Source organism: Bremia lactucae, linkage group LG3 (genome assembly GCF_004359215.1).
Source record: "Bremia lactucae strain SF5 linkage group LG3, whole genome shotgun sequence".
NCBI lineage: Eukaryota > Oomycota > Peronosporomycetes > Peronosporales > Peronosporaceae > Bremia > Bremia lactucae.
Window position 1 is genome coordinate 1,245,671 of NC_090612.1, and position 25,493 is coordinate 1,271,163.

Consider the following 25,493-nt stretch of genomic DNA (forward strand, 5'->3'; position numbering starts at 1 on the left):
AGTATTATCCCCAAAATTTATTTATAAATAAAAAATAAGTAATTTTGTTTTTCTTATAAAAACACATTTTTAAAAAGTGACAAAAAAAATATTTTTCAGCAAAGAATCGATTTTTTTTTTCTTTTTTTATGTAAGTAAATTTGGACACAACACTTAGTCAGTACAACAAAATAAACCTCACGATTTATATAATTTGTAGCTTTGCAATCACTTGCTCAAGCAATTTTATTGAGCGATGTTTGCAAAACAGTTGACCCGCTGTTTGACCGCGCAGGTGAGCGTGCTTAACTTCGATTTCACCACGCATTGTTATCATGAAGACGTTTTTTTCTAACGATTGGGTGACAAATGCACTAATTCGTGTTGAACGGATTCGCGCCACATACGTATCCTCGCTGTGCTGAAACAAGGCGCGAGCGCAGTTCACAACTGTGAGCAATATCTGGCGCTCGGTGAGCGGTGTTTGCTTTGACGTCGACAGTACAGTTTGTGTAGATGAGGGGATCGACGTGCTCGCTGAGCACTGTGGTGTAGGCCATGCTGTCAAGGAGTGGACCACCATGTTCGTTGCACATTAAAAAAAAACGTAGAACAAATTTAATGTATCAATGTATACTCACGTTTCAGGGCCATGAATGGTAATGTCAAGTTTGAAAAGGCACTAGCAGCCCGGTTAGGCATTATCAAGCCATCAAGGCAAGACTTTCAAAGTTGCCTGAAACAGAATCCGCCCAAGTTTACTCCGGGTATGGGGGCTACTCTTGAATATGAAGTATGCTTATCACAAAAGTTTACTGCTATTATATTCTGCAGGTATCAAGAAGCTTATAAAAACTCTGCAGGATAAGGGGATAGCTGTGTTTTTTGTGTCAGGTGGCTTTCGCCTCATGATAGAGCCCATTGCTGAGGAGGTGGGAATTCCTTTTTCGAGCATTTATGCAAACACCATCTTCTTTGATGACGACGGTAACTATAGCGGGTTTGATGATGCGGAGCTCACGTCGCGTGATGGTGGCAAGGCTCAAGCTGTTAGAGTGTACGCTCAAACAATTAATCTGTGGTTTCTGGTGTGCTTCATATGTAAATTTGCTTTTGCTTTAGCATCAAGCGTATTCACGGTTTCGAAAAAATCGCTGTGGTTGGCGACGGTGTTACAGATCTTCAAGCGCGCCCACCTGCTGACATAATGGTCGGTTTTGGAGGCGTTGTCACTCGCGATGTCGTGAAGAAAGAGGCGGATCTGTTTATTACAGATTTTGACCATCTTTCCAAGTTGCTACTTTAAATTCATAGTAGAATGAGCAAACGCATAACGGCATTAAAAAAATACCTGTCTATTGCGCATTGGATACTGTTACCAGCCTTTATCTAATCCTGAACACTACTTATTCGTTATTCTTCGGCCCTCCTTCAGCGACGTTGGCGTTGGCCTTATCGAGGTCAGCTGGCGTCTTGCGCAATGCCTTTACGCGGCGACTTTGCATCGAGTATATATCCTGGTGGTCCATGTGTATTTGACCCAGCTTGTTGCTGGTGAGATCGTCACGAGTAATGTTCTTAATTTTCTTGGGTACCAGACCCTTTGGCTTCTTCGTGGCGACCTTCATCAAGTCACCGGATGCGAATTTCGTGCGGCGGAATTCAAGATCAAAACGAGGGCCCATCTCATCCAGTTCCACGCGGGGGTGTGATTCGTCACCTTTTTTGAAGTCAATCGAATATGAACGAAAGAAAACCTTGGTCTTCCATGCAGTGCAGATGATGACGTGGTCCAGCCCTTTGACATTCACACTTTGCACAATTGTACCTCGAAATGTATCAAGCAAAATGTTTTTAAGCTTCGAGAAGGCATTAACACTCTCCCACTGGTCTCCCGTAAACACAAAGCTGGGCTTGGAACCGGGCGCTTTTTTGCTCTTGCACTTGAAGGCACGAATGGATTTAAAATTCGAAAAACATAGCTCAATGACGTCCAGGATATGACCATCAAAGGTGCGGCCAAGAACGATGTTGTTTGGTCGTTTCTTGGTATGGCTTCCAACGATAAAAAGGCTGGCGTCATTCTTTTGAGTAAGAAATTCAACTTTGTTCTCGTCATCAAACACGTGAATATCGTTCTTTTTCCCCATAAACTTAGCAAAAGGCGCCTTAATCATGCGCAAATCGCGCAGCATCTCATTTACCTCCTCGCTAGTTTTATTGCCACGCATCACCAACAAGTTCTTGGTATTTTCCACGAGCTTGGGCTCCTTGGCCTTAATGGCTCGCTGCACATGGGCTTTTAGGCGCTTCGGTTTAGCCACACTAGTCACTTTGCGGCTCTGCTTAGACGCTTGCTTATTAACCTTCTTGTTGGCGCGCACGGATTGCTTGCCAGCCGTATTTTTGACGACCTTGCCACCGTGAGCCATTGCGCTTTATCTATGAAAATGGCATAGTTTTTAAAGATTATGATTGGCTCCTTTTGATTGGTGGTGAGCTCCAAGAAATTACACGAAATATTCGAAGGTTTTTTATTTGAATCGACCTATGAGTGGTTAAAGCCTTAGCGTTCTTGCGTTTTAGAATAAAAAATCAATTGATTAAGCTAAAAAAATATTCGTATCGGTTTTACCGATTTCCATCATGTGGCATTCCAACAAGCAACAAGGCAAAGTCGATGGCGAAGAATATAAGCTTTGGTCGCGGCGGCACCAGCTCCTGGGCTGACGATGACGATGAAAGCTTCCAGCTTCTTCCATTAGCCTCCAAAAATTTGCCGTAAGATGCGTCATCACCAGCCCATACTTCCAGTCTTACCTAAATATTCATAGGATGGAGATACCGGAGCTCATTGAAGAGGACGTAATTGGAAACAACGAGCAGCAGCATGATAGTACTGTTTACGCTTAAGATCTGCTTCCTCTTGCTTTTTGTTAACATAGATTTTTGAATTAGCGCTACGTCAAGGCCACAATGACCGCTACGATGACCGACGCAGCGGACATGAAAACCGTAGGGAAAGCTATGCAGAGCATCGTCAGGATTCGCGTGATAGACGTCCCAAGAACTCTGTACCGAATACTGGTCCTTGGAAGGTGGGAATTTCCCTACTTGATCTTGTGTGTGATCTGACTGACAAATTTTAGCGCAGCTTTATGTTGGCAATTTGCCGTTTCAGTCGACGGCGGATGACCTGGTCGACTTTATCGGCCAAGAGGGCATTAAGGATGTTCGCTTACCGCGTTATCACGACAATCGTCCTAGCGGATTTGCTTACGTGGAATTCTTCGAGAAAGAGCACCTCTTGCAGGCGCTTGAACTAGACGATCAGAAGTTCAATGGTCGCCATGTTAAAATGGATGTGGCACTAGACCGTGGGCGCAAGACGCATGATTATGAGCGTACTGACAATCGGGGTGAGCGCGTGCCAGACAATCGTCGGTAAGCTTCTTGAAATAATTGTTGTTGATTTTGATGAAGTATTGAATAATATCTTTTGGTGCAGTGAAAAGAACGAAAGTATACGAGAACGACAGCGTTTAACACTGCTGCCGCGCTCGACTTCGACTGAGAAGAAAGAGTTGGATGCTCAAAAGCCGAGCATTTTTGGAGAGGCCAAGCCTCGCGACGAAAATACTTACCTCGAGCGTAAGAAGGTTCTTGACCGTGAACGCAAGGCTAAGGCCAAGGAAGTAAAAGAAGCTAAAGCCAAATTTAAGGAAGAGAAAATTGCTCAAACCATTGTCAAGGAGGTCAAAAGTAAACCTGTGGCTCGCAAGGGCAGCCATGATAATAGTACTCGTGGGGGCCGTGGGCGTGGACGTGGCAGCCGTCGCCGATCTGTTGGTGGGCGTGGGCGCGGTGCTTTAGGAATGGAGAAGTTTCAGGAACGAAAGCCGGAGATTCGTCCGAAACAAATTGATCCTCCTGCGAGGATCTCAATTCCAGATGTAGCGAAGACGGCGAACGTGTTTAACGTATTAAACAACTACGACTCTGATTCGGATTAGAGCTCGTTGGCGGACGATATTAGTGACTGCTAGTTTTGTGTATGCCGGACTGCGGTAGACATTTAGCGAAGTAGCCGGCTACATAGAAGTCACTTTTAAGCGAATTTGCGCAACGTCACATCAGTGTCAATTATCGATGCGTAAGATCATAGCTTTGTGCTCGGTGTCATTCCGAAGCATCGATCATATTAGATGGTGCAATGTCTATTGTCTCCATGCAATGGCTTTACATTCTTGTTTATAGCATAAACTCCTGGTACATTTGATTGTCTGTTTCTTCGTGAAAGACATATGCTACTTGGTTCAGAAACGTTAGGAAGTGATCCGAATTCTCCATTGAAACTTGGAAGCCCACTAATACCCGACCAATATCGGCCCCGTGATTACGGTAGTGGAACAAACTGATATTCCATGTTGTCTGTAGCGCCTCTAAGAATGAGGTGAGTGCGCGTGGGTGGTCCGGAAACTCAAAGCGATACAGCCGCTCATTCTCCACACCACCACGAACTCGACCGCCAGCTAAGTGCCGCGTATGCACCTTAGCCAGCTCATTTTCTGAGAGATCTAGTACATGGTATCCTCTGCTAGATTTTGACTCGTCCTTCTGCAGTTCAAGGATAGCAGCATCTGCATGATCGGCACTTGGAGAGTGAAACGAAAGATGCACTCGAGCCTTCTCGGAATTATCATAGCGGTAGCTAAATTCTGTGATGCGAACTCCCACCGCATCAAGCCGCCGATTCAGGCTCAAAAACGCACCCGGCTTTTCATCAATTTCGATTGCAAGTAGCCTCTCGTGCGAGTCTGCACGCTCGGACACAAAGCGTAGTCGAGCAAAGTCCATGTTTGCACCAGATGTGACCGCGACAAATAGGCAGCCCGAAATTCCACGTGTCTTGGCATACTGGGTCATGCCTGCGATTGAGAGTACCCCTGCTGGTTCAAGAATCGCACGAGTGTCATTGAATCCCGCCTTGATTGCTGCGCAGATCTCATCCGTCGACACAGTCACCATCTCGTCGACATACTCGGAGCACACACGAAACGTCTCGGTTCCCACCTTTTTAACAGCTGCCCCATCCGCAAACAAACCAATGTGGTCCAATTCCACAACTTTTCCAGCTTGAAGGGATGCTGTCATCCCCGCAGCATCCGCAGCCTCAACACCAATAACTTTAACACTAGGTCGAATCTGCTTGACCCAGGCTGCAATGCCGGCAAGCATGCCGCCTCCACCGGTGCAAACAAAGATGGCATCCAAATTATCCCCAAACCCACTTGTTTGCTGCAAAATTTCCATGCCAATCGTGCCCTGCCCAGCGATGACGTAAGGATCGTCAAATGGCAAGACACTGGTAAGCTTTTCTTGCTCTACCAATCTACGAGCCTCAGCAGCTGCATCATCAAACGACTTCCCATGAAGAACGATATCGACAAACTTTCCGCCATGATGGCGCACGGCGTCCACCTTGATATCGGGAGTAGACAGAGGCATGACAATTTTCGCATAAATCCCGAGTTTGGAAGCCGAAATCGCCACGCCTTGGGCATGATTGCCAGCTGAGCAGCACACACATCCTATCGCCTTTTCCTCTTTCGACATATTAGCCATTTTGTTATAGGCTCCGCGAATCTTAAAGCTGAAAACGGGCTGAAGGTCCTCGCGCTTAAGCAACACGCGGTTCTGCAACGCACGGGAAAGGGCTGGCGCTTCCTGCAGCCGCGTCTGATCGGCAACGTCGTACACCCTCGACTCTAGTATCATGCGCCGGTAGTTAGGAGGTGACTGCATTGAAATGCGGCGCACGGATGTGCAAACGCGTACCGAAAGCACCATAGCCACAACAAAATTCTGTGTGGTCGAAATAAAATACCAGGATTCGATGACGCCGACATTTTGTGCTTTTTAGAAAAGAAGATAATAATACACCAGTGTTGCATGCTCTATGGCCTTTGTCGTCATGCTACCTATACGTGACAACTATGCTACAATTGACTACCCTGGAGAGCGGGAAAGCCTACGTTCAGATGTGAGATCAAGTGTCTAATTTGGAGCATCATATATTGTATACAAGCGTTAGCAAAGGCAAATGAAAGGATATTAGCATCGCAGCACCATTTGCTGCCCACTTAGTAAAATGCTTGCTCTTTATACGATTGCGATAAACTTATCTGCCTTTCGCTATATAACGGTCCTTGAACTTAAATTGGTAGCCTTAACTGAAATTCTCGCTTCACTTAAACGTATTAAAGTCGCGGACTTCATTCACGATCTCTAGGGCGCGGTGCAACAGAGTTCGCATCTCATCACAATTGGAGCGGCGCGCTGCGATATCACCAGTCTCTGCCAAGAGCTCCGTAAGTTTGTCCTCACGATACAACGATGACACCAACTCGTTTTGAATACATTCCTTCGAGTTTCCCACCATGAAGCACATAATGGCCTTAGGCACCAAGTCCAAAAAGTTTTTTCGCACAATGTCAAAATAGGAAGCAAGCAGACTTTTGATAATCTCCGTCTCAATACGTTCCCGATCAGTAGGGTCATCGCCTTGTCGCATGCTTACGGGCACCTGTGGAAGTTTGACCACCGCAACTTTTGAGCTAGCGGGTACATCAAGACCAGATTTCTTGCGGCTACCACCGAAAAACGACATCAAAGCGTTGCCTTCATGCTTATCCTCTGCTGTTCCACTGTGGATCGTAGAAACCGCGCTTTGCTTTGGTACCTGTCCTACATGTCGAGAGTCGTGGATGTTACTGGGTGCTCCGGCCGACACCATAGTCTCGCGCTGCATTTTCTCCATCAGCTGAGCTACTGCTCGGCTACCTCCAATAAAATCTGGGTGATTCGTGTTTACATAAGCCAGCTCAATCCTTATGAGGTTTTGAATCATGGCTTGCGTCGGAATCAACGAAGCACGCAGCAACCCATTCACAACTTCCATGACACGATTGCGCAGCTCAGGGAAGCGCGTCAGTTCAATCGTTTCGCACTGCGACGTCACGCGCTGCAGCTCATCAAACACGAGATCAACGCATTGCAGTCCAGGCTGCTCCAAGCGGCCAATCTGACGCTTTGCAAGCAATTCAAACGAAACTTCCGGAACAAAAAGCGATTGGCGCGGACCGTTAGCATTGCGAATTGTAGTGCGAATGTCTTCATCGCTAAGTCCGTCAAATGGATTGACCTCGCGTAGAGATTTCGAGAAAATTTCATTGAAAATGTAATTAATACGTGCGCCACCATAGAGCTCGTCCATGTCAACCAATTGATGATTGCGCCCGTCCAGTGAGTTCATAAAGTTGCTCGAAAAATGCGATAGTAGATTTAGTAAGCATCCACCCATTTCAGTTGGCGTCATCGCTTCTGTGGGGGACCCCATTTCTTCAAGATCCTTGTCAAGATCGGAAATCATGCTGCTAATCTTGGACTTTATATCTGGTAAGCAGTCGCGAATGTGGTGCATTAGTATCGTATTAAGCGTCTTGGACAAGTACTGCGTCCCCATCTTTAAGGCGACGGGTCGATAAGCAGGGTGAGTTTTAAAAAATTTTTGCTCCTTGACTAGCGAATCGCGAATAGAAAGCTGCGAGTTTATGTCTGCCTGGCTGCGATTAATAACGCCCACGTATCCCTTTTTAAGTGGAATGACGCGTCCCTGTAGCATGTCCATGGCGTCGGTGCCATCGTCCATTAGGTCCAACTTAGTGAGGACGCCAATGGTACGCTTTCCTTCCGGGTCAATCTCGCGCGCCATCTTTAGTGCATCGCTATTCGCCAAATCTGTATTTGCCGAGGTGACTGCAAGGATCAAAGAGTTAGGGTTAGTGATGAACTCAGAGCACATGTCTCGAATCTGCTCTTCGATATTTATGGGCTGGTCTCCGACGGGCACCTTGGTAATACCCGGAAGGTCCACGAGTGTGAGATTTAACACATGGTGCGAGTAAATTTTAAGATTAATTGTCTCGTTGCTGATCCCTTTATTTTTGCCGGTGATGCGATCGGTCTCTTTCTCGATCTCGCGTCTGATCTCGTTAAAGTCAACGAATTTTTGGCCAGGTAGGTGAAGGAACTCGCCCCATTCTTCAGCGGTATCATTTTCCATTTCCACAGATATACTTGATCGATTGTACAGCTGCAGGATGAGAGGGCGACGCGTAACGATGCCCGAGCCGCGCGGCAAAAAGTCCTTGCCAACAATATTCTCGAGCACAGACGATTTTCCGCTGCTCTGGCTTCCAATGACCACAATTTGCGGCAGATTAATAGGCGACTGGCCGATGGCGCTAAACACGTCTTGTAATTTATTGATAACGGGAATGAGCTGGTCCATGGCGACAACTGTGCTTGTTCTTGTCTTGGGAAAATGCGGCAATTCGGATGCAAAAACTGATTTATGTGAAAAACCTCAGGAGATTATCATAATTGTACCAAGGTCTGTAGACTAAAACTAAAGTATGAACGTCTCGCAATTGCGCGATCTTCATTTGCTGCACGCACATCCCGACACACTACGCTGTGCATATACTCGATGCATTCCTTGCTGCTACAAAATTGTGCTGTACGGTGATAGAGGATTACTACCAAACGTGAGGCCAGAGATGTGCCCGCGCATGACATCACTGGTTAAAGCTGCCACTGCCACTGGCCTGGACGTGACGGTGGCAATATCGGGTAAAAATGATCAGCATTTCATTGGTCTATACAATGCAGATCAAGTAAAAAGTATTTTGACCGTGGGCGATGGAAACTTTTCATATTCACTGGCGCTGGCACGGTCGCTAGGTCCCGAATCAGGCGTGCGGCTTGTGTTTTCGTCACACGAAAGCAAGAAGACGGTGCTGGAAACATATCCAGATTGCAATTACATTTTAAACGAGCTTAGTGCAATAAAAAATGTGCGGGTACTATATGAGGTGGATGCGACCGATGCAGAGCAGATGAAGACGCTCGGCAAATTCGATCGCGTCATTTGGAATTTTCCGTGTGTCCGAGCGCCAGGTGGAATGGACGGACAGAACCGTGAGATGGAGGCGAATAAAAAACTGTTGAATGACTTTTTTGCCCATGTGTCACAGATGCTGACGCCTACGGGCGAAGTGCACGTGACACATAAGACTAAGATGCCGTTCGGTCAGTGGGGCATCGAAAAGATTGCGAAGACCAACAAGCTCCGTCACGAGCAGTCCATCGTATTTGACCGCTGCTTGTATCCGGGATATGCTAACAAAAAAGTTCTTTCCAAGGAATCGTTTCCAATTTGGGACTCGCTGACTTTTATATTCCTGCCCGAAGACCGCGCACTGGGCGACGCCTCTCGACTTCGAGAAGGAGACAAAGAAAATTACGTCGTACCAATCACCAAGGACATCCTTACAAAGCTATACGTGCTATTGACGCCAAATCTAGACGATATGCTGGGTTTAAAAAAGAAGAAAAAGGGGAAAAAGGGCACAAACTGTAGCAATGAGATCATGTCCAAGTACAAAAGAGGAAGCGAACATTGTCAAAATGGACTTCGCCTAAACAAGGGCAATGGAAACAAGCGGATGCAAGCTTCGCATGGTGAACTGAAGCGAGGCAGACGCAAAATAAGCCGCAGGTCGTGACAATGTACAACGTTAATAGCGCGAACGTAATAGCGCGAACGTACTGTTGCTGCCCCCAATTTATAAATAGTACTCAAAGCGGCCTTACTAAAAATTATGCTATCTTCGCTTCTATTTATTTAACAGGATCCGAACAGCTTTTGTATGTGCGATACCTCGCCTGGATTTTGGTGGCCGCTCGTTCTAGCGTATGCACTCCGATCAACACGAAGAGCCTATCATTGCTTAGAATTTTAAGGTCTGCGCTCGGCGCTGTTATTACAATTGGCACCTCCACTTGAGCCGATCCCACTGTTTGGCTTGACATGCGGTATATGCAGACACAGATGCCTGAATATGATGATGTGGCGAGTGCATGGAAGACTTCTGCGTACGTGTGACCCTCCTGCGTGCACAAATGCTTTAGCAACCGAATCGACAAAACTCGTGCAAAGACTCACTCTAAGCGCATACGGAATTGACAGCATGTGAATAACACCAGTACACCGAGGGCCCCCAACTAGCTGCCTGACAATTTTATAGATTGATGGGTTAAAATACGTTTGCACAACCATATTTTCGCAGAGCTGGGGGTGCAGGATCCGTCCTGACATGTAAAGAGGAAGATCAAAAATACATTTTTCATACTTCTGCTCCGGTGCGTCGTGCTGTAGAATACTATCCCACAGCGTAAGCATGTCCATACTCGTAATATCTGTACAAGTCCCAACATTTGCATAACCGCTACCATTCAGCGCGGTCTGATGCTTGTTTGACTGGAAAGGCGTGCCCATAAATTTTGAATTAGCTTCATCGGCAAGTTCAGTGACTGTAAAGGTTTTCTTTAGGTTCATCTTAAGCTCAACCAGCATAGTTGAGAAAATAGCCTCCGCATCAGCAACGCCGGATTCCAATTCAGCATTTGAGGCTAATTCAGATAATTCGGAGGTTTCCACACGCTTCCCAAGAACTACAACTGCAAATGCAGCCTTCGCACCCGCTCGCTGCAAATCCGTATAAACTAAGGGGCTTCCACGCACGTAATACTGAATCGGAAAAACTTTGTTATCGACAATTATGAAATTGGACACCAATGAAATACACAACTTACCACACTGTCAAAAGCGGAAATACATCTTATAATAATATCTGACGGTTCCGCGCTGTCCAAAATTGTAATTGGCGGATGAACTGCTGCATATGGGCTACGAAGTGGAAGAATAAGCCATTGCAGGCTTTCCAATGACAACTCGCCCAAAAAGCTGCAAACTAAAATATGGTTTGGGTGCAACAAAACGTTGAGTGGGGGTGGCTGAAGCGAATCCCAAGCTTTTTCACTTCGACCACTAAGCATCTTCGCTTGAACCTGAGAGCTTTCATAAGGATTGCCACTCATTATTGTCTGCTTGTAAGCCTCTAGTTTGAGAACAATACTTTTGAGGGAACAATCCTGATTTGAGAGATAAGTGTTAATACCATCAGAGTGCATTGTTTTACAAATGCAATCGTAAAAGTCGCACCAGGTATAGTGACACGGCTCCTGGCGATGCCAGCTACAAACATAACAATTAGTATATAGGAGCCTAGATTAATGATAACACGTCGCACCGGGTAGCGGTATTTCGTCATATCAGAATTGGGGGTCATCTGAGCAATAAATGGCGTTAAGCCATGGAACTCATTGCTCGAACTATCGTTGCCATCGTGATCGACAGAAAATATAGGCTTTAATACATCTTTTTTCTGAAACATAAAGCTAGAAATTCTGAATGATTCTTCCACACTGACTGTCTCTTGACAAATGTTGCAATTAAATACTTGATCATAGTCATCAGCGATGCAGTAACACTTAATCCACTCTGTCATAAGCAAACTTTTACCAGGATTTAACAATACTCGTGACTCAACTGTGTAAGAGTTTGGCTTATCATCGAAATACATAATTTCCACACCGATAAGAAGCACACTGCCTGAAGTTTCTTGAAAAATGCGCGTAGCAGCCTCAGAAAACGAAAACCCAGAAAATCTCTAATGTAAACAAAACGACCAAAACATATTAGGTTGTATAAGCTTTACAAGACGTATTCGTTCGCACTTTTGACAAGTTAAACAAGTAGATTTCTTTGGCTGCACCCGCATAGTATTCTTTTATCCAGTTACGCGTAGAATGCGAACTATTGTCAGCAGCGGTTGAGGTATCTAGGCCAGTCAATTCATTTTTGTCAATTGCAGCAGGCAATGCAGTGGCAAGATCATTAATAAATTTGCTACTGTCAACAGAAAGACTTGAAGCTAAATTTGACAGCATAGTGGATATGCCGTTAGAGACAGCATTCTGAGCTAGTGCACCCATCTTGATGACATTTTCACAAATAATGTCATCCGCGTGCACGCCAGCAGCTAGCATGTGGCGAGCACTTTCAGCTCGTAAAACCATTACTAAAAATCGCACAGAAGATCTACAGTCGAATTAATGTACATGCAAAGATAAATTGACATGAGATGCACCACCTTACCCCACAAAGCGCTTGACAGCAAGCACACGCATAATATTCATCGCATCTTCTGCCCCAGCATCACCTGTGAGCTTGTTTGGAAACACAAAGACAGCTCTAGCATGTTGAGCTAAAGACCGGTCCAGATCTTCGGCGCGAGTAGCATCGCCAGCAATATACGTTACTCGGGAGGCGAAGATGGGGTCAGCCTTTAGCTTAAAAATTAGTGACTTTGTAAAGTTGGCCTTAAGCTCACCTAATATGACGGCTTCAAGTTGCTGTGTATTGATATTGCTCAAGTGATCCGCGTGAAATAATTCTCGAAGTATAGCTGAAAGCTGAGCGAACGAAGGGTTGCCAATAATAAGGACAAACTCTGATTCAGGCTTTGGGGTAAATGGTGAGTTCCCGATCTGACGTAACTTATACAAGCCGATGATATTCTCAATTTCCAAAGAGAACAAAATGATGCCCATAGCGATAAACATAATTGCCAAAAGCCGGCTTGGCACGGTTTGTGGTGCGTTGTCACCGTAGCCGACTGTACCCAGTGTCTACGAAAGAGATGCACCAGAGTTAGTAAAACTTTTACACAAATGACTTGAACGAGTTCGTACCACCACAGTAAAATAGAAAGCAAACATGACAGACCAAGTAGAGTTGGAGCACTCAGAAGATTCCTGTCTCGTGACAGAACCATCAGTGCAGCTGTAGAGATGAGCAAAACCGTTGTCGACAAAGAATGGCATTTCGCCGAGTGTCTCAAAAAAAAACATGATAGACGCGCCGACCATGATCATTAGCAAAATTTTAATGCCAAGCCGGACCATCATCCAGCCCTTCGTTGACCGTGGCACATGTTTTTCCATTTCTATATAGCTTCTTAGAATAAAAGCTGGCCGCATGACTGAAAAGTCCAAGTACGTCCGCGTTTGCACTCCGCCAATTACTTTCACTGAGCCAAATCCAACACCAAAGTTTGACGCTAGGCAAAGCAGCTCCAGTACTGTGAGGGGAGAAAAGCAAAACAGGACTTTGTATCGCGATGCCAGGAATCGCACTACGTCATCCACGACGGAGATGGCATAGAGCCCCAACACTGTGTAGTAAGACCACTCAGTCACATCATAAGAATTCAGTCTAGACATGGTAAGTCCTAGGATGCCGAAAGACACGAGTATTTGAACAGGGCGGTTCTACATTCGAATGCTATATATTAAACTCTGCCATAACATTATTGCAGACCATGATTCCTTACAATAATAGCAGCTGTGCCAGACGTGCGGGCCCATCGACGGGATTTTAGTGAGAAGCCGAGCTCGCCTTTGCGCAGCGATTTGCGCTGGCGGCGGGAAGCGAATGTCCATAATAGCGAGAAAACCACCAACCCAGCCAGCAGGTAGACAGTATGAATCACCTGCTCCTGCGTATGAGCCCAATGAGCAACACAGCGTGGTGTAGTAATGCTATAGCTGGTCTCCTGGTCTTGGTTAACACAGATCATAGGGGGGCATTCGCATGTGGTAAAAGTTAATTGCAGATGGAAAGGCTTTCGGTGCAATAATTTTTTTACATTATCAATTTTGAATCTGTTCTGCACTACAGATTTCCTCGAGATCCACAAATTTTAGATATGTAATTACATTCAGGAGAAATGATTTTAATATACCCCAAATATATGAAATAGATCAAAAATGGATGTGGCGTTGAGACAGGTCAAGTGGCGAACACTTGAGGGTCCGCACTTGGTTTAAAGTCGCCATGATCGTGTCATTAGCTATCTCGTCGTACGACTTCTACAAGCCCAAGGACATGATGGCTAGTATACTTTTATTCGACGAGGGTTCAACGACCTTGTTTGATATAAAACAGAATTGATTGGGGCCATCAATTTGAGGAAATAAAAATGAGCTCTCCCGATGGAAAGAGGGAAGCACAACCACAGCCACCGGTCATTTTATGCTATATTGCAGTATTTACAAGATAATGATGCATTTGGGTGATTTTACTGTTTACAAAATTATTCGTGCACTGTCTCAACATTCTATGTCACAAACTTAACAGAAATGGCGCCATCGGATGTCAAGCTTTTTGCAAAAGATAAGAGACAGAGACATTTTGCACAGTCAATTTCTTCTAATGAAGCAACATCGCTGGCTATTGGTATGCGATCGTTGGGTCCTGACGCTTCTCCCGAACAGCTCTAATCGTTCTTGTTATTCCGTCAAGCAACTAATTGCGACCACGTTGAAGCGCAAACGCTGAAGTGGTTCTCTCCGAAATTTTCCTACCATGCATTTGGCACTGATGAAATGATTGATGGCTACGAAGACCTCAAGATAAATTTGACCTACAACGGATTTGACTTCTGTGCACTACTGAATATCACCTATAAAGACAAGTTGGACACGTGAGATCTCGTCTGAATTGCATGTATAAGGCAGAAAAGGCTGATTGTGTGATGATGTGTGGATGAAGGGCCGAGGATGTTGAAGCAAAGCTGATGTCATCGCTGCCAGAGGGCTTTGTCCGAGACAAAAATGCGTTTGTCAGTGCGCTGCGGAAGACATTGGCCGACTACACAGGGCCCCCGGGGAAGTGTGTCGAGACGTATAAATTTATATCACCAGCAATAGATGGTAAACATTCAACAACTCGCTCTTTTCAAATAAATGAATGCAAGCTGGAAGATAATGAGCACGCACAGAAACTTCTTGCAAATCTGCAGACACTGTCGCTGTGGTTTATTGAAGGTATTCTGCCAAGCTTCCCATCCGGGTAGTCGACAATTACTTATTAAAGAATGGCCAACAGGAGCCGATACTATCGATGTAACAGATCCGCGATGGCTGATGTATTTGACCTACGAGCAGACAGATGGCGGCAAGGTTTTCAACCCCGTTGGTTATGTCACTGTCTTTAAATTCTTCAATCCAATAGGGCGGAAAGCCGCATACTGTAACGCAGACCAGAACGAGACTCATCGCATTTGCCAAGCCTTAATCTTTCCAACGTACCAGCGACAAGGTCAGCAAATTTTTGCGCCAGCACGTTAAATCTTTTAGTTTCTAGTGTGATTTTACAGGTCACGCTGAGCGACTGGTGCACTGTATACATGCGCGAGCTGCGGCGAATCCACGAGTGTACGAACTTACGGTTGAGGATCCAGTCCCAGCGTTTGCTAGTGTACGCAATGCATGTGAGTTCTGATTGCTGAATGCTTACCATTATTATATAACCTATTTTAGCTTCGCGATTTGGTGAACCTGAAGAGTTGCGTTGAAAACAATTTCTTTTCTTTGTCACCAGAATTGAGTGTGAATGCTTGCGGACCTGGTGTTGGCACCAAAGCACTGACAATTAATGACATTCACGCTGTGCAGAAAACGCTTAAAATAACGCAAACACAGGTGCAAATCTGCTACGAGGCGCGCAAATTTTCATTTTTAAACAAACACGACGAAATAGAGCGAAAAAAGTTTCGACTTGAGGTGAAAAAGCGACTGTTTCGGCAGCATGCGGAGGAACTTGACGTTTTGGTCACTGCCGACCAACGCAAAGCCTTTCTCGGAGCCTTGTACGAAGAACACGAGGTTCATTATCGTTATATGGCGTCAAAAATCGCTCAATTTATTAGTAGCCAATCGTAGTGCAGTAATTTTGCATCCATTAGCCAATAAATTAAAAAAATGCAGGTATAAAACCGGCACTCCAGCTAATTTGTGCATCAGAAACTATGAGCGGCAGTCTGGACCCGACGGCGCAGTACGAATTGATTGAGCGTGTAGGGGGTGGAGCCTTTGGAGAGGTCTACAAGGGGGTTGATACGCATACAGATGAGGTTGTTGCCATTAAAATTATTGACCTTGAGTCCGCGGCTGACGAAATCGACGACGTGCAGCAGGTGCTGTCGAACTTTCGTCATACAAAGATTGTTGTTCTGACTGTGAAAGCTAATGCTAACTTTTTAAGGAAATTTACGTGCTTTCCCAATGCTCGTGTGACCAGCTTACGACGTATTCGGGCTCGTTTATTGCGGGAACAAAGCTTTGGTTAATGTAACACTGGCCCAATTTGTGTTGATCATGGTATTCATGTCGCGTATGACTACAAATTATAGGATTATAATGGAGTATCTGTCGGGTGGCTCAGTACTTGATATTATGCGTAAAGGACCGCTAAACGAGGCATTTATTGCCATTATTCTGCGCGAGCTTCTGAAGGGATTGGAATATTTACACTCCGAGAATAAAATTCACCGCGATGTAAAGGCTGCAAATGTACTGCTGAGTGGAAATGGTCACGTGAAGCTGGCAGACTTCGGAGTCACTGGACAAATTACAGAGACGATGACGAAGCGCAATACAGCAGTAGGAACTCCATTTTGGATGGCTCCTGAAGTCATTCAAGAGTATGGGTATGATTGTAAGGCAGACATTTGGTCACTAGGTATCACAGCGATTGAAATGGCTAAGGGATCCCCTCCGCTTTCCGAGTACGTGCGTTTTTGCTTGGACCCTGCGCATCTCACTGACGTGTTCGCTTATATGGCAACCAAACAGTATACATCCAATGAAAGTGCTTTTTATGATTCCGACATTGGGCCCGCCTGTTTTAGACGGGAATTTCTCTCCTCAATTTATTGATTTTGCATCGCGTTGCCTTCAAAAGGCTCCACAAGACAGACCAACAGCATCTGAATTATTGTTGCACCCATTTATCCGCTCTGCCGCGCATGTAACGCATCTCACGGAGCTATTGGATCGAAACCAATTGGATGATCAGCACTTAAACCGAGAGGAAGATGGAAGAACCCAGAGCAAAATTAGATTTTACAATAATGGCGATGCCGACGACGGATTCGGTCACTTGGACAATAGCTATCTTCCTTCTCTCTGCGTTAATTGCGATGATAATCTGCCTATGTATGGCCAAAGTAATAAAGGCAAGTGTCATGCTCGGAGCACTTCGATTGGAAGCGGGTGGGATTTCAATACCGTTCGACTTTCGTCTACCGCTCTCCAGCATGAGGCAAAGGCACAATCACAAGCTGTTGCAGCGGCCCTTACAAAAATTACTCACCTCGATCGTACTTCTTCTGAAGTGTTCAAAAACGTTAACAAACATTCTGCCGCCCTTCATTTAGGCCCAAATATAATTGAAAAAGCATCTTTTGAAGCAAAATCGACGTCGGCAGTGGCAGCATCGCGCAACTTGATGGAAAATGACGATCGAAGCGATGAAAGTGATGACACGTTTAGCATTGTTGTCAAACCTGCGATCAGCGACGTATTGGAACGTGTAATGAATACATCAAAAATAGAATTGATGTCTACAACACATTATGACGCTATTCAAGCTGCAGCCGAGGTGCAGGAAGATCTTCTTTTTGAGCTATTACATGTTTTTGACAATATAAGTCAACAAAAAGGCCTTCTTCGGCAAGTGCTATGTTGCCTGGCTGACTACACGCATGCTTCAATATCTACGAAGTACATGTAGCAGAAACTATTATAGTGGAACAATAAAAGCTTATTTAGTCAAGTTGGGGAGGTTTAATCAAATAAAACAGGTTCTGTACAATGAATATATTTTTAAACTCACTAAATGAAATATTGGTATATAGTGACCTGCATTATGGGCTTTTACTTCCAGACACCTGACGTGGATATAGGCGTTGTCCGCGACGATGATAATTGCCGTGTTGATCCTAGCAAGCTTCTGCGTTTGCTGCCCGGTAAACTTTGATCTGTGCAGAATTCATTGCTCGACCGTGCTTCGGATGTCTTGCTTAAGACAGTACGAGCCTTTAAAGCACGGCTGCCGCCTGCACTCAAAGCGATCACTGTACTTGTACTATCTTTGTCTTGTTGATAAGCGCTAGAGGAACTTGCACTTTTGGATTTCTTCATCGGAGGCGACGACAGCGGGAGTCGCGGAATGAGCGAGGAAGTGCTTCGTCGCCTAATTTCGGTCAGCTGTTGTCGAAGCTTTTTAATTTCTTCTTCGCGCTCGCAAAGCAATTGTTGATGCGCTTCTTTCTGCAACGAGGACACGCGATTCTTAGCGCTTTGCTGTCGTAGTGAGCGCTGAACTGCTTCACGCTGTTCCAGCTCTCTTTTCTTATGATCGCGCTCGGCTTTCAGCTGAGCACTTAAATCATCCACTAACATTTTTAAAGAATCGTTTTGAATCTTCAAGCTTTCATTTTGTGTCTCCCACAACTTAAGCCGGGTCTGCAGCGTTGCCGATTGTTTTTCCGACTGATTCTTCTGGTCCCGCTTCTGTACAAGAGGAGGCATCGGAACCATGACGTGAGAACAAATGCCTCCTCGAATAAATAGAAGACCGATAACGACTTACCATAGCGACCACTGACTGTTGCGACTGCATATACTTCCTCTTAGAAATTTGCATCTGCTGCTTCAACGACTGAAGCTCAGCAAAAGCCTTTTTGGCGGAAAGTATATCTTTCTTATTTTTCACAATCTGGTTCCTGCCAACCACAATATTGCGCACACGCTCCGCCAGTTGAAGGGATCGGAAGGTTTCACTTGCACTTTCGACTGCTGGACCAACGTTCACTATCATCACTGTCTTACACGATGAGTTGAGGACGTCTTGAAGCAAGTAAGTAAGTTTCGAATTACGATATGGAACGTGCGCCATCTTCTTGTCCAAGGCTTCCATTACATCAGCCAGAGCCGAGAGAGACTTATTGATGTGAGCAGCTTCTTTAAGCATGTCTCCGCTAACGTTGCTCTTTTTAACCCTCTCTGAGCCAGCCAGGTCCACAAGATACAGTTTACCGCATCCTTCCTCTTCAAACTCGACCTCGGCTGGATCGTTAACACCATCCTCGGGTTCTGACCGGCGTTTCAAGATTTGCACAATCACAATGCTGTGCGATCGACTACTGTGTGCATTCGAGTTTGTTTTTCCTGTAACGCGATTGCTCTGCGCGTTTCGCAGCACATCAATCGTTTGCTGAGGAGAAGACACAGTGGCCATGGTTAGATCAGGCACGCAAATGTCTCCAGTCAACGAATCATGTCGAATCTCTAAGCCCTTCAAATTGTTGGTATTGATCAAGTCACGCAAGGAATCATTATAAATTTCTAGCACGCCCACTTGTATGTGATAGACAGATAACTCAGAAGTTCCATGTAGGCCGTTCATCTCATCGTCTTCCGAACTATTCCTCTCCGACTCAGGGGTATATATAGATCCACGCAATTGAGCCGATTGGAAGACATGGTTAATGATCCTGTAATTGAGACCGGGGTCGCTAGAAGTACCCTCCATGGTGTAAGTTTTACCCGAGCCAGTCTGTCCATACGCAAATATGCATGCCTTAAAACCATCCATGACGGACTGCGCAATGGGCTCCATTTCACGAAACACATCATTTTGAGTCTCTTCTGGACCTAATATGCGATCAAAAGTAAACACTTTCCATGAACTGGTACTTACTAGAGCCTCCATTTTATTATCGCTGCCAATTGAGCCATCAGACAAGCGATCCGGTCGGATGTCCATTGCCGCCAAATCTGCCTGATTTATCACATTTACTGCCAGCTTTAAACCCCAAGACTTCTTTATTTCATCGTTTATGACCGGTCGCACTCGACAAAACACTTGAATGTTACCGCAAACTGTCTGCAGACGCGAAAGTAACGAGGCGTTTCGCGTTCGTTCGGCCAGATATTTACGCGCAAGCTGTTCTGGTGTAAAGTTTACTTGCAGGATGTCAGCAGATACCCGCTTCGCTGTAACAACACTTGACAAGCCCTCTTGGTTTCGAAGCCGCTTGTTTTCTGCTGAAAGAGAGTTTAAAGAATTCCGCAGGGTCTGAAGCTCAATTATCAGCCGCTTCGATTCGGCCGCTTCCTTCTCAAATCCAGGCGACACAGTCGAAACAGCTAACAATGCTAATTTACCCTCCAGCTCAGAATTTAATTTTTTTGCTACGTCTAGCTGCTTCTGCAAATTTAAATTCAAGGTATTCAGCTCTTCCACTTTTTTGCGAGTCTGCGATATCTCGCCCATATCAACGCATAGCTTTTGTTCAAGCTCCATTCGCTCCTCTTTACTATCCTCTAAACTTCTTGCCAAGCTCTCGACTTGTTCTTTCCACTCGTCTACAGCTTCGCTCTCGCGTTCAAAAGAGGCCTTTAGTTGACGCTCATTTTCGGATAAATCATCGTAGTGTGACTTGAGAAGGTCAAGCTCGTCTTTCAAACGAGCTATGTCCGTATCCTTTTCTTCCAACTGACTTCGCATTTTTTCCCGTTCGTTCGTGAACGCAATGCCTCCGTCATTCGCTGTGGCCATCTCGGACTGAAGCTTAAATAACGCAAGTTGCAAGTTTTCAATGTTTTCATCACGAGTTCGGATCTCTTGCGACTTGGCAATCAATTCCTCTGTCATTTCAGTCATTTCTGTTTCCATCGCTTCCAGATGAGCAAGACTCTCACGAAGTTGCTGAGCCTTGGCTTCTGCTGCTGCACGGGCCTCCGTCTCATCCTGAACGCTAAGCGAAAGTGCCTCAATTTCTTCTCGAAGTGACTCAATGAGCACCTCTCTATTGATCTCATCACGCTCATTCACTGTCGTCTGATGCACTGTGTTTGAATGGAAACTCGAGTCCAAGCCGTCTTCATCGTCCTCTGACTGGCTGCGGGTCGTGGCCATGCTGTCGTTACCCGAGAGCGTCTCGGAAGCTGTCGTGGCATCCTCAACTTTTTGCTGCACCGCAAAAAGCTCCGACTTTAGGTCCATAATTTCCGTACGGAAGCGCTCCGTAGCTAACTCATGTTCGTGTTGGAGCTCCTCCTGATCGCTTAACAAAAATACTTTTTCCTCCATCTCGCGCTCCACCTTGTGACGCAAATCGGACTCGGTCGCCTGCAGCACACGCACTTGCGTCTCCAAATCGTCCTGCTGCTGCTCCATTTTTCGCAGCGCCTGCACAGCCGTCTGTAGTTCAGCACGCGTGGCTTGAAGTTCATCTTCAAACTGACGCGTTTGGTCCAGTACCTCCTCCAACTTCGTACGCGAAAGCTGCAAGTCGCGCTCCAAATACTGATTTTTACTGAGTAGTTGAATGTTGCGTTTCTCCACCCGAAACAATTCCTGCTCCAGCTCCAATTCCAGCTCGTGGCTGGACTGAGTATACTCGTCAAATTCGTCTTGCATCCGCTTAAGCTCCTGCTTCTTCGTTCGAAGCTCTTTGCGCAGTGAAATGATGCTTTCTTCATCCTCAGAACTGCTTTCCATCGCGGTGACGATTAATGACAGTGTTCACGGCAGACCTCAGGAATTGGTCGAGAGGAGGGGAAGAAGGAAATGCTGCGTTTCGAGCCGCAAAAATTTCGCTTAGATGCGATCAGAGAAACCGGTTACTTTAATGAATCAGATCCGGTAACTGCTTGACCAGTCCTGTAACCAGGTTGACGATCTTTTTCAGATATACAATTGCTGCGGGAAACAGATTCCTACAAGACGTAAATGATGAGGTCCATTATGCTCATTGCTGCGCTTGCAAGGACATCGTTGGCGAGCACCGGGCCGTACGATGGATGGGCTCCTCATCGCTACTGCAATTCCATGGACGGTATTGAAGCCACGCGCATTCCTCAGCTCACCTCCCAGCAGGTCAAACGTGTAGAATCATTGGAGCAGGTGCAGATTATTGCGCGCCACGGTGCGCGAGTACCTTACGCCAAACTCTTCTGCTGGGACTCAAACATACACAACCCCATGGGTGCCCAGTGGAACTGCACCACCACGTCCGTTTCGGTATGCAATATTGCCATTGCATCAAACAAATGGTTTACTTTACTGATTGGATAACTACATCAAGCAGTCTCATGACATCAATCTGAACGAGAACACAGCGGGGTTTGGACGCTTGTACCGCAAGTCATATATGAAAGGACACAACATCCTCAACGGTGATTGTATCGTTGGCGGACTGCTCCCGCTTGGACGTCTGCAACATAAGTCTAATGGAGAGTGCGTCCATCTCAATACTGCATAAACCATGGTAATTTGCGATTTATTGTTTTGTTTCTACAACAGATTTCTCTGTGACTCGTACGTGGGTGACGGCCCGCTCAAACTCTTCCCTACTGCCAACTTATCGGTAGGTCTTCCACAATTTGTCAGTATGTAAACTTATGCTTGTAAGATTTTCGTCGTTGCCACAGCACCTAGAGCTCAGCAAGATTTACCTTCGTAGCGATGACCAAGAACGAACACTTGGATCGGGTCAAGCTCTGATCGACGGCCTTTTTCCAGTTGACAGTACTCGGTCCTTTGAGATGCAGCGAATGCTATCATGGGACGTGTCGGATATTGCAATGGACTACATCAGCCCTAACGAAAATATTTGCCCATATATTGGCCACATCAGTGAGCTATCGAGCAAATCGGTGGAGATGGAGAAGCACCTCCAAGACACTGCTACCGTTAAGATTGACAAACATTTTAGTAACATCGTTGGTGAATTTTCCTGGAGCACTGTGCTAGAATGCTTAAGTACGGCCCGATGCAATAATCTGGAGTTGCCATCGGGTATTGACGAGGAAACATTTGCCAAGACATATCATGAGGTGGAGGTGCGACAGGGATATTATTTATTATACAACAATTCGTGGTACGCCAAGCTTGCCATGCAGCCGCTGGCCCACGACATGATTCGTCGGCTTGATGATGCGCTAACCGGAAACCCAGACGCGTTCAAGCTTTCTGTAACAATGGGTACATGCAGTCACAAAACATAGCCATAGTCAATAAGCTTGTCATTAAATATCCGCCAGCTAATTCTTATGCTTCGTATGCCTGCAGCCCACGACTCAACCATTATGCCACTCTTGGCTGCATCACTGAAAGAAAATTGGGACCGTCTCTGGACACCGTACGCAGGCATGTTGGTAATTGAAATGTACAAGATGAAGAGTGGCTCACACGCAGTTCGAATGATCTTCCATGGAGAAGTTCAACAAATTCCTGAATGTGACGATAGTGCGTCTTATTTATGCTTCTCATTTATTTATTCTGTTCACAAAATATTTATAGCATTCAATTACCGTTTGTTGCTGCAGCGTTGTGCGACATCGCAGAATTTTTCGAAGCCTTCGCATTTGCGCGCAATCCACGCACCGAGCTTGACTGCCAATTGCCAAAGAAGAAGGATAAAAGCAGAATTTATTCGTCAAACCTGATAATTACGATGTCAGGCGATGATGCTGGGGCTGGGGCCTCTTACTACGTCGGAGGGTACTTGCTGCTGGGACTGGTTGGCGGTTCCGCGTTGCTCGCATTACGTGCAAAGGCTCGAAGCTATCAACAGCGTGGTGACGGTGAATTTGCTTCTCTGATTACTTAATTTGGACAGGAGGCTTTTCTATTCTTAAGTGATTGAAGCTTCACATACTCCTCATATGAACGTGCGCAGCTATTTGGTTATTGAGAGATTGTTCATCGAGTGGCACGGGTCCATCGTATCTTATAAAAAACCTTGATTATCTTGAATACAATGACGCAAAATGTTCGCCATTTGTAACGTTAAGCTGTCCCTTAATATCATTTTCTTACGTCACAACTTGCATTTAAAGCATATGATCAGCTCTGATTCCTAGGTTTGCCTCTTTCTTACAAGTCTTTAAATATTGCTTCAGGATGGCTACATCTGACGATATACTGCACTATGGGTTTGTTTGAATGTCTTTTTCTTTTTACCGCTTTTTTCTTTTTTTTATGTTTTGGAACAACAAAACACAAACAGGATGGGACCAGCCAAAACACGCAGTATCGCGCAAAGCTGTGGCTACTCCTATAACACAATTCCTTCTCCCGCGTGATAACGATGCTTCTCAAGTGCCCCTGCTGGAGGGTTGGGACTGAGGTACCAGTCAGCACACCCGTCGCCTTGCGTACGTGGCGTAGCGGGAAATGCTAGAATTTAGAATTTCCTAATTCCCAATTTTTTTGGTAGCCATGGTGTCTGGCAATCTGGCATACCCAAGCCAGCAACAGGGCCCTGGAAACGAACCATCCCAGTAGCGGTGCTTCTCAATCCGGACATCTAGGATCAACGAATGCGTCCGAGATAGTGGTGGCTGTGGGTCCCGAGGAGCTGCGCCGTTGGAGGTCATGGTAGTCTCAGACAAACATCATTAACGAAAATTTACCACTCAAGGCCTGAGGCCAAATAAAGCTGTACGCCGAAGTGGAGTGAGTGGTGTCTAAACAAAGAACAGATGTTTGTAGATTCCTAGATATCACTCATCCGCATTTCCCATTCATTACATGTTTTCCGGTTACATTTTTCCCATATCAACACTACCGAGCTACCGATCACGACGTCCAGAATGTAACGGGGCACTGCGACTTGTACTGTTTCAGTACAAGTCCACTTCACACTGCTTCAGATGTGAGTGGTGCCTCTCGTTAGGTGACGTACACTGTACGTATAGAGGAAGACTTCTCTTAAGGCAAGTTAGCTTAAGAGTGTAAAATGAAAACTGTATTAATATAGTTAAGTGTCTTGTTAATCTATCTTTGTAAATGTTGTCTTAACTATAAACTAATACTAAACATGTAAATGAATTCTTATCTATCTTATCTCGTAACTCTCTTTGATTACTTCTACAGCTGATTAGTCTGCGGAATAAATAGACATAATGGTCTATACCTATTTATGGATAAGAATTCAGGAAATTACTATTTAAAGTAATTTCCTCCAAATATTATCTACCTTTTGGATAATATTAATTAACAATCTTTTATTGTTAATTTCATGTAACGATACACCCCGTTACATCACCCCTCCCTTAAACGACAATCACTCTGAATGTCATTAGGTGGAGTGGTCGCTAAATGACCACTTAATTTTTAAAATGATTTTGATTGGTCAGATCCATCATTTTAAATTCCATCGCATGAAGGAACAATTCATGCGGGGTGAGGATAGTGTTGAACCTTCGGCTGCGGTTCGTGCAGCCGCGGGTGACGCATTGTTATCTCTTGCGGTAGACGTTCCGTCTACCGTAGTGTCTTCCACTCGCACAACACTTGGTGTTGCGAGTGCACGTGGTGATTCACCACGTGAGTACGATCCCTCTTTAGAGGTCGATTATGAGTGCGAGTCGGACGAAATGGCCGACTCGGGGAGGATGGAACAGTCGCCTGATACCCGTCAGGCGGCTGATTATGAGCCTTCGAATGAGAGGGCTCATTCCGATAGACGTGTGAACAGTCTATTTGGTTCCGACGATGAGGATGATCCCTCATCGCCCGTACGATCTTTCGTACGGTCTCCCATACGATCACCTGCACGTGTTTCTGTGCAAGGTGACGACGGTGGCGTAAGCCATCGTAAGAAAAGTCCTCGTGGTACCCCTAC

General features: G+C 45.5%; 11 protein-coding genes across 11 annotated transcripts; 7 read left to right on the plus strand and 4 right to left on the minus strand.

Annotated features, from left to right (window-relative positions):
- The first annotated feature begins 340 nt into the window (after positions 1–340).
- CCR75_000720 (uncharacterized protein) lies at positions 341–2,376 on the plus strand. Its single transcript, XM_067958826.1, has 4 exons — positions 341–562; positions 628–746; positions 814–1,036; positions 1,102–2,376. Coding segments are annotated over exons 1-4 (528 nt in total). The 5' UTR covers positions 341–560; the 3' UTR covers positions 1,286–2,376.
- Positions 1,386–2,411, minus strand: CCR75_000721 (uncharacterized protein; the record flags this gene model as incomplete). The annotated part of the gene is made up of 1 exon (XM_067958827.1): positions 1,386–2,411. The coding sequence occupies one exon, from the start codon at positions 2,409–2,411 to the stop codon at positions 1,386–1,388; it is 1,026 nt and encodes a 341-aa protein (XP_067816796.1).
- A 248-nt stretch (positions 2,412–2,659) lies between these two features.
- CCR75_000722 (uncharacterized protein) lies at positions 2,660–5,920 on the plus strand (the record flags this gene model as incomplete). Its single annotated transcript, XM_067958828.1, has 5 exons — positions 2,660–2,760; positions 2,814–2,875; positions 2,938–3,077; positions 3,134–3,423; positions 3,488–5,920. 5 exons carry the CDS (start codon positions 2,660–2,662, stop codon positions 3,990–3,992), a joined length of 1,098 nt encoding a protein of 365 aa, XP_067816793.1. The 3' UTR covers positions 3,993–5,920.
- CCR75_000723 (uncharacterized protein) lies at positions 4,231–5,829 on the minus strand (the record flags this gene model as incomplete). The annotated part of the gene is made up of 1 exon (XM_067958829.1): positions 4,231–5,829. The coding sequence occupies one exon, from the start codon at positions 5,827–5,829 to the stop codon at positions 4,231–4,233; it is 1,599 nt and encodes a 532-aa protein (XP_067816794.1).
- A 306-nt stretch (positions 5,921–6,226) lies between the features above and the next one.
- CCR75_000724 (uncharacterized protein) lies at positions 6,227–8,332 on the minus strand (the record flags this gene model as incomplete). The annotated part of the gene is made up of 1 exon (XM_067958830.1): positions 6,227–8,332. One exon carries the CDS (start codon positions 8,330–8,332, stop codon positions 6,227–6,229), a length of 2,106 nt encoding a protein of 701 aa, XP_067816791.1.
- A 124-nt stretch (positions 8,333–8,456) lies between these two features.
- On the plus strand, positions 8,457–9,608 carry CCR75_000725 (uncharacterized protein; the record flags this gene model as incomplete). The annotated part of the gene is made up of 1 exon (XM_067958831.1): positions 8,457–9,608. The coding sequence occupies one exon, from the start codon at positions 8,457–8,459 to the stop codon at positions 9,606–9,608; it is 1,152 nt and encodes a 383-aa protein (XP_067816792.1).
- A 3,983-nt stretch (positions 9,609–13,591) lies between these two features.
- On the plus strand, positions 13,592–15,801 carry CCR75_000726 (uncharacterized protein). The gene is made up of 5 exons (XM_067958832.1): positions 13,592–14,492; positions 14,561–14,835; positions 14,897–15,109; positions 15,168–15,268; positions 15,331–15,801. The coding sequence occupies exons 1-5, from the start codon at positions 14,395–14,397 to the stop codon at positions 15,730–15,732; spliced, it is 1,089 nt and encodes a 362-aa protein (XP_067816719.1). The 5' UTR covers positions 13,592–14,394; the 3' UTR covers positions 15,733–15,801.
- Positions 15,802–15,818: 17 nt separating this feature from the next.
- On the plus strand, positions 15,819–16,139 carry CCR75_000727 (uncharacterized protein; the record flags this gene model as incomplete). The annotated part of the gene is made up of 1 exon (XM_067958833.1): positions 15,819–16,139. One exon carries the CDS (start codon positions 15,819–15,821, stop codon positions 16,137–16,139), a length of 321 nt encoding a protein of 106 aa, XP_067816790.1.
- Positions 16,140–16,176: 37 nt separating this feature from the next.
- CCR75_000728 (uncharacterized protein) lies at positions 16,177–17,673 on the plus strand (the record flags this gene model as incomplete). The annotated part of the gene is made up of 2 exons (XM_067958834.1): positions 16,177–16,619; positions 16,645–17,673. 2 exons carry the CDS (start codon positions 16,177–16,179, stop codon positions 17,582–17,584), a joined length of 1,383 nt encoding a protein of 460 aa, XP_067816921.1. The 3' UTR covers positions 17,585–17,673.
- On the minus strand, positions 17,656–21,397 carry CCR75_000729 (uncharacterized protein). Its single transcript, XM_067958835.1, has 2 exons — positions 18,446–21,397; positions 17,656–18,366 (listed from the first exon to the last, which is right to left on the minus strand). Exons 1-2 carry the CDS (start codon positions 21,359–21,361, stop codon positions 17,728–17,730), a joined length of 3,555 nt encoding a protein of 1,184 aa, XP_067816788.1. The 5' UTR covers positions 21,362–21,397; the 3' UTR covers positions 17,656–17,727.
- A 195-nt stretch (positions 21,398–21,592) lies between these two features.
- On the plus strand, positions 21,593–23,690 carry CCR75_000730 (uncharacterized protein; the record flags this gene model as incomplete). Its single annotated transcript, XM_067958836.1, has 6 exons — positions 21,593–21,883; positions 21,951–22,099; positions 22,166–22,229; positions 22,294–22,846; positions 22,934–23,110; positions 23,191–23,690. The coding sequence occupies 6 exons, from the start codon at positions 21,593–21,595 to the stop codon at positions 23,472–23,474; spliced, it is 1,518 nt and encodes a 505-aa protein (XP_067816721.1). The 3' UTR covers positions 23,475–23,690.
- Positions 23,691–25,493: the final 1,803 nt, after the last annotated feature.

Bases quoted from the DNA above. Each gene is read 5' to 3' on its own strand.
- CCR75_000726 (XM_067958832.1), top strand. From the start codon at position 14,395: ATGATTGATGGCTACGAAGACCTCAAGATAAATTTGACCTACAACGGA. The intron at 14,836-14,896 runs GTATTCTGCCAA...AATGGCCAACAG, and splicing joins GTCGCTGTGGTTTATTGAAG to GAGCCGATACTATCGATGTA. The intron at 15,269-15,330 runs GTACGCAATGCA...AACCTATTTTAG, and splicing joins CAGTCCCAGCGTTTGCTAGT to CTTCGCGATTTGGTGAACCT.
- CCR75_000720 (XM_067958826.1), top strand. The intron at 747-813 runs GTATGGGGGCTA...TATATTCTGCAG, and splicing joins TCCGCCCAAGTTTACTCCGG to GTATCAAGAAGCTTATAAAA. The intron at 1,037-1,101 runs GTACGCTCAAAC...CTTTTGCTTTAG, and splicing joins AAGGCTCAAGCTGTTAGAGT to CATCAAGCGTATTCACGGTT.
- CCR75_000729 (XM_067958835.1), bottom strand. From the start codon at position 21,361: ATGGAAAGCAGTTCTGAGGATGAAGAAAGCATCATTTCACTGCGCAAA. The intron at 18,367-18,445 runs GTAAGTCGTTAT...CCTCTTGTACAG, and splicing joins AACAGTCAGTGGTCGCTATG to AAGCGGGACCAGAAGAATCA.